Raw genomic sequence first — 12,545 nt, 5'->3', positions numbered from 1 at the left:
ATTGTTCACTTTAATGTAGCCTTACAAAGGCGAGTCAATGCTAACTAGGAGATGCCGGAATTGATTCCAGCAGTAAATAAAAAATGAACAAGCAAATACAGAGCTTCAAGCAGTGACCCTGTTACCTAAATGAACATCCAACTGCAGAAAGTTTGGTGGTTCAGGCCACCACATCCACATCTAAACAGAATGCATACCCAACTATTCCCCCCTCCCCCCGACAGAGATGACAAACGCTATGATGCTATGGCAAAAAAGATCTTCTCTGCGGGAAGTATGGCCCTTAAGTAGGCAAATGCCATGTGTGCACTGGCTAAATTCACGTTCACCATATCGGACTGTATATCGATGGCAACTGATCATATCCCTAACGGGGAAGAAAAAGACGGTTTCCTAAATATTCTTAAGGATGGGAAGGATGCAATGTGGGAATCCCTCCAGACTGGTCTCTACTCTGCTGACAGTAGCAGCAGAGTAATGGTGGCTAGCACTGTAACATGCAGATTTGCCTGGTTGAGAAAGTCTGGTTTTGCTCCAGATGTGCAATCCAGACTCCTTGACATGCTTTTTGACGGCACACCTTTATTTGGCAGCAAGGCTGACAAGAGTTTGGAGAAGCTGCAGACTTGCAAAGGAGCAGCCAAATCCCTTGGTGCTGCAATCAGGCAGTCACACACCCACCCCACTGGAACAGCTTGGAGGGGCAGATCCTTTCACTATTACTCCTCAGTTGGAAGAGGGAGAGCCAGAGAAAATTCCTCTGTGGTGGATGGGGGAGAGGTGCTGAGACCGCCCAGGCAATGGCTACTTTACCCTCAGCTGCTGCTCCAGCCACCTCAAAACCTCTCTGAGGCCTTTATCCACATAACCCTGGTGGGAGGCAGACTCTCACAGAATCTGAAGGAATGGGCTGAGTATTATTGAAGATGCATGGGCATTGCAAACAGTAGCCCAGGGTTACTGCCTTCCCTTTCTAAAAATGCCTCAGGATCATCCACCGGGAAACAACTCTTTCAAAGTTCCAGATCCACTCCTTGTGAGGGAAATGTTGACCCTGCTGGGGAATAGTGCTATAGATCCAGTACCTGTAGCAGAGAGGAACAAGGGTTGGTACTCTCCTTTCTTTCTAATCACCAAAAAGGATGGAAGATTGAGACCCATCTTGGACTTAAGAGATTTGAACAAGTTCCTCAGGAAGGATACGTTGAAGATGGTTACCCTTTCTCAGATCCTTCAGGCCCTCCAGCTTCAGGACTAGATGGTATCAAGCACAGAAAGTACCTGAGGTTTGCTGTTCGCGGTTCTCATGATCTGTTTTGAGTTCTTCCATTTGGGCTGACCTCTGCCCCGAGAGCTTTCATCCAGTTAATGACAGTGGTGGCAGCAAGACTCAAGAGGGGGGGGAATCACGTCTATCCCTACCTGGACGATTGGCTGATCAGGGCTTGTTCTCCCAAACAGGCCCTGGAACATCTCAACTCCATCTGTCACTCCCTCTACAGACTTGGCTTCTCCCTCAACTTCAAGACGTCACACATGATAACCATCGCAAAGACTCCAATTCATTGGGGCAGTCATAGATGCATATGTGGTGAGGACTCAAGACATTCTGCAGATGGTCACCAAATTCCAGAGTGCCCAACGTCTTCGAGCCTTTGACTTTCTGAGGTTGCTCGGCCTCATGGCATCCTGCATTTACTGGTGCCAGTGGCTCGCCTGAGAATGAGATCTCTCCAATGGGCTCTCAGGTCTCAATGGTCCCCATTCTCTAGCAAGATATCAGACCTTCTTCGGGTGCCAAGTAGAGTCGCACAGGACCTTCTATGGTGGGCCTGCGAGGAAAACATTCTGAAGGGAGAACCCATTTGGCAACCATGGCTGGAGATAATTGTAATAACGGACAACTCACTCACGGTGTGGGGAGCCCATGGCAACAATCTGAAAATCCGCAGTTGTTGGTCTCCATCGGATTCGAAACTACATCAACCTGTTGGAGCTGAAGGCAATCAGACTATTGCTGAAGGCCTTTCTGCCCTCTGTACGGGGAAAGAATGTCCTTATAATGTGGGACAACACAGTGGATATGTACTACCTCAACAAGAGAGGAGGTGTAGGGTCACTACTGCTATGCAGAGAGGCAATGCAGCTCTGGTTCTGGGCAGTTCAAGGAGGAATCTCCATATCAGCAGTTCACCTAGCTGGAGAGGAGAACACGGCGGAAGATGCTCTGAGCAGGCAGAGCACAGTCTCCCACCAGTGGGAACTAGCTCAATTAGTCCTTCACGAGATCTTCACCCTCTGGGGAACACCTCAAGTAGACCTGTTCGTGAGTGGTGTCAACCTGAAGTGCAAGCTGTACTGCTCCAGAGAATTTCCCCAAAGAGGAGCTCTTGGGGATGTGTTTGTTGTCGACTGGGAGTTTTCACTAATGTATGCGTTTCCTCAAGTCTCTGTCACTCCTCAAGCGATCAGGAGTTTTGAGAAAGTTTGGGAAATCCAAGATCCTAATTGCACCGGACTGGGCCAGGAGGACGTGGTACCCGGACCTTCCGGACATGTCCATCTAACCCCCAATGCGTCTTCTGCAAATAAAGGACCTTCTGTCGCGAGAAGAGTGCCGGGTTCTCCATCCAGAGGTCAAGACACTCCACCTTCATGCATGGTTTCCAAGAGGTTGAAATACAAGGATTGGGACCTCTGAGATGATGTAATGGAGATTTTGCTTTCGGCCAGAAGGCCAGCTACGAAATCCTTATACCGCTGTCATTGGAACAAGTTCTGCAAATGGTGCAGGGATAAGAATGTGGACGCTTTTAAATGCACCACACCTATGGTGTTATCATTCTTGTTACACCTGGCTAATCTGGGGCTCCAGGTTGGTATGATTAAAGGGTATCTGGCAGTGCTATCAATTTTCAAGCGCTCCTCTGAAGAGGTATGTTTCTTCCAAATACCATTAGTGATTCAATTTCTGAAGGGATTGACAAATGTATTCTCTCCAGTACCATTTCAAGTCCCAGTTTGGGATCTCAATTTGGTTTTGAAATTTCTCATGTGTGCTCCATTCAAGCCTATTCATTCTTGCCATCTAAGGTTACTAACTCTGAAGACCATCTTTTTGTTCACTCTTATATCAGCCCGTAGGGTGAGTGAACTGTCCTACAAGCCTCCTTACACAGTCTTCTTTAAGAATGGAGTGGTCCTTAAGGTTAAACCTAACTCCAAAAATCATAATTCCGTCGTTTTTATCCTCCACATCATCCTGAAAGGAAAAGGAGAGATTACACAGGCTTGTCCCAAGACATGCACTTAGCTTCTACTTATCCAGGATGTCTAAGTTAAGACATGATGATCAACTTTTCGTGGTTACACAGGTCATAGGTTGGGTATGGCCGTCACAAAACAAGCCTTATCCAGGTGGATCATTTTAGGAATTTCTAAATGCTACAGATCGGTGGTAAAACATCCCCGGAGGGTCTCAAAGCTCAATCGACCAGCGGCAAGGCTACTTCCTCTGCATTACAGAGGGAAGTCCAAATTCAGGATATTTCTGTGGCGTCCACATGGTCTTCCGTCCACACATTCACCAAGCATTATAGTCTGGACTCTTCCTCAGGAGCGGAAGGTGGTTTTGGGAAGGCAGTGTTTCATTCTGTACACACCAACCAATAAGGAACTCCTAAATTCTTATTTGAGACTGAAAATTCTGACTCCCTCCTGCAAAAAATGCAAACACTGCTTTGGGAGTCTATCATAAGATGAGGAATACGTGGGAGGACTCAATCTATTCGAAGAACAAGTTACTTACCCGTGATAATGTTATTTCATTTGGATGTTCCTCCCATGTATTCCTCATCGCCCCTCCCAACTTACCCAGAAGTAGAATGTCCTTGTTATTGCAGTTTATGCTCTTTTCAGGGGGAGTAAATGTTGGGCGCAAGATAAATCAAAATGCACAAATATGGAACTGAAGCCAACTGTCGCTGTATGCGCTATATACCAGTGATGATGTTGACGTCGAGATGGAGGACCTCGAGGAACATCGAGTCAACAGGCATCAATGCGCAGCGCCCCCTGCTGGAAAAACCTTCTGAAGCAGCTTAAGCTGGATATGGAGATCTCATAAAATGAGGAATACATGGAAGGAACATCCAATCGAAAGAACGTTACCACGGGTAAGCAACTTGTTCTTCCCACCTTCCCCGAGAAGCTCAATGTCTCCAGAGCTCTAGTCCTCTCCATGCTGAACAACTGCAACATCCTCTTTCCTAATCTCCATCTTTCCTCCCGTTGCCCCCTGAAGCTAATTCAGAATAGGGTTGCAAGACTTATCCTTGCCCTCAAGCCCAGGTACCACATCTGTCCAGCCCTATAATATCTGCACATCCTCCCAATTGCTGCAAGGATCGAATTCAAGACCCTCTTCATCATCCACAGGGCCCTCTGTCGCATCACCCCTTATTAGCTTCACCGCTAATCACCCCACTGCCGCTATGAACAGTTGCCTGATAATCATGAATGTCACAGGATCCCAGGACTATCCTCCGAGTCAAATCCAGAACCCCTCCACCACACTTCATTGCCCTGCGGTCCCCTGCTTAATGGCTCACATACCACCCTTGAGAGCCGCCTGTACTAGCACTGAGCCCGAGGTTCTCCCCCTTGACTCCCCTTAGCACTTCCCTCCTGGGCCCTCCTCCAGCACTTGTCCACCCCTTTGCTGCTCCTTCCATCCCCTTCACCAGCATCTCGGTACAATACGCTTGTACGGGCAAATGCCACAAGGCCTAATAGGACAACAACAGTATATTGCTGTTTTGCCATTATTATTAGTTGCCATGTTCTGTTCCCATCGAGCATTGTGTCGCTTTATAACACATTTCTGTTCTGTAAAACGCCTTACAAATGATCAATAAAATAAAATAAAAAACTAGATAAATACATCATATTGAATTCCCGGCTAGTAGAAATGGTCACTTCAATTGCGATAAAAGGCTAGAGACATAATAGGTATGAGTACACAGGGCCTGATTCATGGATTTTCTTGCATGGTGCAAAGTGACTTTTCACTGGTGCAAAGTGACTTTGCACTGCCAACAAACGCCCTGATTCATGGAACAGTCAGTGCAAAATGTATTTTTTGCCATGCAAAGTCATATATGTAGTGTGAGCATGAAATCTCACCCAGATTTTCCTGATGGCACACAGGGCTGCTTCGGGTGTGCAAGTGAGCATGAATGGACATGTGGGAATTATAGTAAGAGGCGTAAAATATATGCTAGAAATTTAGATAGCGAACAAACAAATCAATAGTGGGACAGGGACGTAGTAATGAAGGTCTGTAGGTTTGTAGGAGACTAGGCGCAGGGGTATGCTTTGGGCCGTGAACGAATGCGGGATGAGCGAGAAGGGGGCATGGATCTCCTATTCCTACAGCGCAGAAATAGCCCTGGGGTAACGGCAATTCATAATATTGTGGTGTGTCATCGCTTCCCTTTTGAGGCTCGTATTGTAAATCGCTGCCTTGAGTTTTCTAAACTACGTGTCAGATGCAAGTCTTATGCTGTATCTTTTTTTTGTGGCATTCTTTCTCCAAAACATAACCTGCCCCTCGCTTGCTTAGATCACTGAATACAGGCTGGCATCATTATTTGTCCTTGAATGAAGCGCACTAACAGTTTGAATTGACTTTTTGACGAAAAGAATGCACATTTCATGTTATGTTAAGTTGAATACATCTATACTGCTCTATAACCGCCCGAGTGTTGCACGTGCGGTTTGTTGTGCCTTTTCGCAATCATATATTCTGCGCAGAGTTGTGGGCTGTTAGGTGGCCTATATTGTGGTGATGACTCCTCCAAAACCAGCACCCACAACCTGTGTTCAGGCTAAAGACATGTCTACACCTCTTTGTCCTGTGGCATATCCTGGTGTGTAGCCACTATCGCATCCCTGGGCACCAATACGGCGAGGGGCAGAACCTTTTCCCTGTGCCCTTGGGCTTCCTGGGCCCCAGGGGTTATCTGTTTGCTCGCTACTCTTTCCACTTCAATTATAATGACCTCTGTATGTGGTTCAAGCTGAGATGTTCCTATCTCTGTCCTTAGTTTCAGGTAGGGGCCGCTATGGGAAATGGGTGCACCTTGGTCTCCCTCCGATTCAGTGGTTTGATTACTTCTGTGCACTTCCCTGCACGTCGTGGTGTGACCTACTCCCCAGTCTTGACATCTCTGTGTTCATTCCGTGTGGTGTGGGTGTTGCTCATTGTTTTAATTTGGTATTGAATTATAACGTAACTTGTTAGCCAACATTTTAATGTGTATATTCGATTATAAAGCGGACTTCTGAAATATATTCTTTTATTCTGTCTTTTATATAGCTATATTCTACTGTTCTGCGCATGCCATAGTTTCCAGCTCCCATCTGATGGATTCTTCAGTCAACATTGGACGATAATCATCAACGGGGCTTCTTTGATTACCATTATATGGGGCGATCGGCAGGGACCAATGTCAATACTACCTTTAGTGGTAGCAGCAATAAGGAGCAACCTGTCAGCGTTGTAAAAATAATTTGATGTGAAGGCTTTGCGTTTTAAAGACAAATGACTCCTTATCTTCTGACTAATGGAACAGCATGTGGGTTCAAGAAACATCAGCGATGTAACATAAGGACACAAGGAACATAGAAGAAATTAAACACAGGGATTAATCAATCGCTGAACGCAATAAGCGTTTCATGAAGAAGTTATATAAAATATTCGAAGCATGTGATGTTCGCTAGTTATAACTTCTATTGGCTAATGTTATCATTTTTTCTTGTACATAATCTTCTATTTTGAGCGTTATGTGAAAAATAAATGTACTTGTAAATTGCAGACTATTGTTTTTTTCCTTCAAAATAAATGTTTTCTTCTATTTGTGAAAAGAATGAAACGTTTTGCGTTGTGAGAGGATGTGTGTGTTTATCTTCCTGGGTCTGTGTTAGGTAACGTTATGGCATGGTTGATGACAGGATACGTTTGGCTATGCTGGCCACTAACGTCATGAAAATAGGTGGAGCATATCATTTGGAAAAGTGATGTACGTTTGAGGGACAGGCCATCTATATTCTTGCAATAGGGCACTTGAATTTAGGGTGATGTATCAACAGAAAAGATTAGCACAAGATGGCGGCACCCAACCCGTTGTTTTTGCATGTGTAAATGCAAGGAAAACTAAGGTAAGGACATTTGTTTAAGATCGATTACAGTATGCTTAAAAAACGTGCCCAATCGATTGGGACTGTAACATTTCTGGACCAACTTGCCCTTTAAGTGGGAGCACAATATGGAGGCTGGTTATGGCCACTGAACATTTCCCAGGTCACCTGGCCAAGGGCCTTCCCCAGAGTATCTCTATATGTCTCTCTCACTCGGCCTGTTGAGGCCCTTTGTCTCTTTTATTCTTCATCCATGCCTTAGTTAAATACAGTTCCTCATTTAGAGGGATATTTACAGTTTCTTGTTTACAATAATGCATAGTTGTTCCTTCTTCCTACCAGTTCTTGCAGGTTTTGCCTGAAGAGGTAATTTTAAGAGGATCTTTAGGGAGTACCTCACAGGACGGAGTCCTTGTCCCCACAGGTGAGGCCCTGCTTTCATCTACCCCTATCAAGGGTATTGCTGAGTGGGCTCCTTTTCCTAGCCTCACAGGTGAGGGCTCCCCCTTGGGAAGAAGTGACACAATTCCTGCGATTCGTCACACAACCTACAACGTTTTTACATATTCATATTACATACATCACAAAAATACACTGCAGCATAATTGCTCTTGCATGTTATGACCAGATACCACTCCTCCAATCTGAAAATATACACATCAAAGAGAACAGGAAAGATGTGTGATGTCTTGTTCAGAGAACCTATTAATTTGGGTCTTCCATTAAACCTTGTACCGCAAACCCAAATAACGGTGTAAGGTGTTCTTGCTGGAGGCCTAAAATAGTAAACAAGGAAAGAAGTGCCAGTGTTATGTGGATCTTTTGGACTATGTAGAACCCACAACTTCATTCAACTCAAACCAAGACAATGGGCCTCATTACACGGTAGGAGGTAACCATGCCGCTAATAGCGGCATGGCTACTCCCATACCCCATACCGGGTCCGGGTAGGCGGTATGGGGACTTAGCAGGTCATTCCGACCCTGGAGGACCCGGTAAGTCCCCATTCCAAATACCATTCCCCATTCCCATTTGAGCCCCCATAGGGCTCAATGGGAATGGGGAAGGAGCTAATCACGGTACCGCAATTTGCGGTACCGTTATTAGCTCTGAAGTCTCACAGCGGGTCCCGTCCTTAAAGCCTGGTCAGACCAGGCATTAAGGACGGGACTGCTGAGGGACCTCGTAGTAGGGCGCTAAGGGATTACCGGCACCGGTGACCTTACCAGTGCTGGTAATCCCTTAGCGCCTACCGTGTAATGAGGCCCAATGCATTTACAGTCCACCACAGTGAAAAGTTAACACAAAGGGCTTTGTACCACCTTTCCCTATGGCAGAAAATCAAGCCCTTCATTACAGAAAACAACTTCAGATCTACTGTCCAAGCCTTGGTCCTCTCCCCACCTCGATGGTGGCCGTGTCCTTCTGGATTGCCCCCCATTGGCTACCCTGGAACTGCTGAGATATCCCCTTTATGCTGCAGCAAGAATCAAAGTACTCTGCAAGTTTGACCACATCGTCCGGACCCTAATGGAACTGCACTGGCTCCAGCAGTAAGCAGGGCCTTCATGAGGGGGGTGAGGGGGCAATCTGCGCTGGGTTTCGCTCTTGGGACGGGCCACACGGCACCCCCTGCACCGGAGTGGAAAACAGCACAGTCCACCCGTGTTCATTATTGACATGGGGGACTGTGCTGCCTGCTCTCAGCAGGGTCCTGTCCCCTGCAAAATGCTTTTTTTGTTTGTATGTGGAGCCATGTGGCTCCACAACAAACCGAGAAATAATGAGAGACAGTGGGAATCAGAAGTGAGCTCTGCCATCTCTCATTACTGTGCTGGCAGCTCAGACACACTGAATGACAGGGGAGGCGGCCTATTCTGTCATGTTCACGATGCGGAGACCAATACCATGAACATGCAGATTTACTGGAGAGGCCTCCTTTCCCTTTCAGTTGAAAGGGGTTTCGGGGGACTACAGCTAATGCCCCCATGTTGCCAGTCATCAATCTTGTAACACAGCACTTCATTCCTTTTTATATTTCTTCCATTCTGGGACTTGAAATGTGCGCTTTCAAATGCTCGCCTTACAAGCTGCGATTGATGAAGCACTTCTGGTGTCACTTCCCTGGGGTATAAATAAATGTTATCACCTTCTCGCCTTTTAAGACCGGTTTCTCCACATTAGCCAACTTCTGACAAAGGGGATTTAAAGATTTTCAGTGGGCATTTAGTGTTTCAGCTCCCTGCCGTCTGGCCGTCTTGTGATAATCAGCGGCTATTAATTCCTGGCTGTATTTCTTTGTCTCCATTGGAATGTATCCACCCAATGGGTGCCTCAGTCTGTTTTCCACGCTAAGCAGATGTGGGCCCCCAACCGTTATGTTGAAATGGGTCCCAATTCATCTTCAGCCAGGCCTAAGTAAAGAAAACATAAGTGTTATCAGGTAGCTAGACTGTCCTACATTGAATGTTGGCCAGTCTAGCCAGTAATAACACTTATGGGGCACAGCCAGTCTGGATATACTTTCCGTGGCATGGTATTTTTTACTGGCTGTGAGTCCTTATATGGTAATACTGGCATATATTGGTGTAGCCTGCATGGACATGTATGGGAAAAGCCAACATGAAAACATTTTAATTCTGGCATGTGTTGTGGGCAAAGGTGGCATAAAATGCAATGGAAAATGCTCCTGTGCGTGGCTCGTGACATACATCTACATCTATTGGGGTTTTTCCAGGTGCTACCATACAAACCCAATTGCAAACTTCACGTCTTTTTAACCTAATTTTTCAAGAAAAGTGCTGTAAAATGCATCATTTTAATTTGTTTCAAAACAATTTTGGGGCGAGAAAACCTCTCAAGCACCCCTTGTTTGGTTTGGGCTCCCTCACTGTGCTTGGTCAATCACACATAATTGATGCAAACATTTAGGCCTCTGCAGTTCAAACATGTGTCAGCGACCACAGAAAATCATCTACCTGTCACTATGTATGATGTGTGTTTTAATGCGCACAAAGGGGCAGGGTGTTCCCTAAAGCTGGCATCACGCACCACACATCGTCATGCCTCATTTATATGTATGCATATGACAAAATTGGTAGTCTTGAGTGAACTTGTCTTCAGTTCAGAAACATAACTACTGTAGTTGATTTGCTGTCATCAACACACAAACTCCATTGGAGATTTCTCGCGTCCCCTGTTTGCAGCGGCGCCTCTGGCCCAGTGCAAAAAATTATGAGGGGGTCTCACCAAACGTTTTGCCCCGGGCCTCACCACACCATGTGCCAGCCCTGGCAGCAAGTATGCATAATCTTGAGATGCTGCTGCATCACCTACAAAGCTGTTGCCCTGAGGTCCCCAAGCTACATTGATGAGAAACTCAGCATCTCCAGAGGCCTACACTCCACCAGAAATAGGGGCATGTGCAGACATGAAATTTGCTGGTGCAGGAAGGAATACAGGCCTTCTCTGTCTATGCTCCCAGACTCTGGAACCTCGTCATCACCAGACATGCCCTCTTGCTTCGACATTTCAGGAAGGAGCTTAGGATCCTTCTCTTCAAGGAATGGCTTCTCCCGAACACCTATGTCCACACACTCTCCACTCCCCACTTAACCTGAGACTGGGTGATCTGCTCCCCTGTTTGCTCCCCTGGTTGCTTGTGAATCCCTTGCTGCCAAATTGCCTGCTCTCCTCCTCCCCCATTGTTAGCTCCCCGCCCCCTATATCTCCTATTCCCTTCCCATGTACTTCACCTTATCACTTGTAAAACAGTCGGTTGATTCCTGAAACGAAGTCTGCCCACTATAAATAAAATGATAGCAATAATGCTTCAGAATCGATGATGCATTAGTGTGCAGAGCAGGGAGCAGGTTGCATTTACCTTGTTTTCGCTACAGAGCCCGCCTGTAGTTGTGTCTTGATGAGATCAGCGAGCTGCTTCTGCAAAGCCATATCTTTACCATGGGCTTGTCTGATGAATGGATGCTCCAGAAGATGAGTGACTGATGGCCTCTTTTCAAAGTCTTTAATCAGACACCTGTAAAAAAAAATAAGACATGGAAATGACAAGGTTATGGGGAATCGCATTATCTCAAGAAAGTTGCTCTCTGACATATTTTAACAGAAAATGTTAAGCTTAGGCTCCACAAACATAGACATATATGATATATACATGTGAGTAATAGTTATTTTAGTAAAAGACAAATGGCGGGTCTTTTACCAGCACAGTCACCCATTTATTCAAACAGTTTTGCACCAACATCCGCCATTAGGCAATGACTTCCCCACATGATCATTTTCTTGCCAAATACTGTCTTTCTCAGTATAGATAAAAACAGCAAGGTCTTCGGGATAAGTATATCACAAATGAAACATTAACTACCACCTGTGATCAAATGTGATAGTTAAAATACCTCATAGTTTTAAAACACCGCCTAATTAAAAAATGGGATGGCTTGGGATACCTAGACAGCACTGTTTATGGTAATTAAGTAAAAATGAGCATCTGCATGTGTTTCACTATCCACAGGCAGACCAGCTGCACACTTCACGCCAGAGTACATTGCACTGATGCCAATGTTCATGGGCCGTCTGAAACTGTGATTGGTATGCCATATCCTTAGCAAGGTTCGAGAGCTACGTGAGGGCAGCCTGCACTTCCCAAGTTTGATTCCTGCAGAAGGGCCTACCATCCTTCCAAGGTTGGTAAATGAAGCAGCACTCAAAATGGGGTACTAATAAAAGTTGTGATTACAGCACTTAGAAGCTGGGGGAGTCTGGCATGACTATAATATGGCGTTAAGCCCCCGTTCTAAGATATGGAACGGGGGTAAACGGCCTGGAAGCCCAAGTTATCGGCCCCCAGCGAAGTGAGGGTGGGTAACAAGGGCTCTGGGCCGTTAACCCCCATTCCAGCCTTAGGAACGGGGGCTTAAGGCTATTGGCACTCCGGGTTGCTAAAGCGGTAACCTGGGGTGCTAACACAATGATTTTCCTTCTTTCAATGGGACGCCACACGTGTCCCGTTGAATGAAGGAAAAACCTTTACAAAGATGGCTGCCATGGACAAGAGAAGGCAGGATTACGTACGGAGCACCTCTTCCCTTTCCATGGTGGCCAGCTGGAGTTAAGAAGAAGGAGCGGCTGCTGCACAGAGTGCCGCCGCATCCAAAATAAGGTAAGTGGGTTGTGGGAAAGGCTTTAAAAAAAAAAGAGGGAGGAGGAAGGATGGTGAGGGGAAGATGGCAGTGGGGGAGCCAGCCATCGGGCTGACTGGACGGCGGGCTTGCATCAGCCATTCAAACCTGTGTTCCTAGCCACCTGATTGGCTGGCTTCCCCCATC

General features: G+C 46.2%; 1 protein-coding gene across 1 annotated transcript in view; it reads right to left on the bottom strand.

Annotated features, from left to right (window-relative positions):
• The window catches only part of MYO3B (myosin IIIB), a 3,387,754-nt gene that overhangs the window by 1,767,839 nt on the left and 1,607,370 nt on the right, over positions 1-12,545 (bottom strand). The window contains exon 9 of the mRNA XM_069616181.1: positions 11,084-11,239. Within this exon, the coding sequence (XP_069472282.1) occupies positions 11,084-11,239 (156 nt within the window). The remainder of the gene's footprint in view (positions 1-11,083; positions 11,240-12,545) is intronic.

Source organism: Ambystoma mexicanum, chromosome 9 (assembly GCF_040938575.1).
Source record: "Ambystoma mexicanum isolate Mex_15411 chromosome 9, UKY_AmexF1_1, whole genome shotgun sequence".
NCBI classification, from domain to species: Eukaryota; Metazoa; Chordata; class Amphibia; order Caudata; family Ambystomatidae; genus Ambystoma; species Ambystoma mexicanum.
The sequence above is the reverse complement of the archived record's forward strand: the minus strand, read 5'-3'. Positions and strand labels throughout refer to the sequence as shown.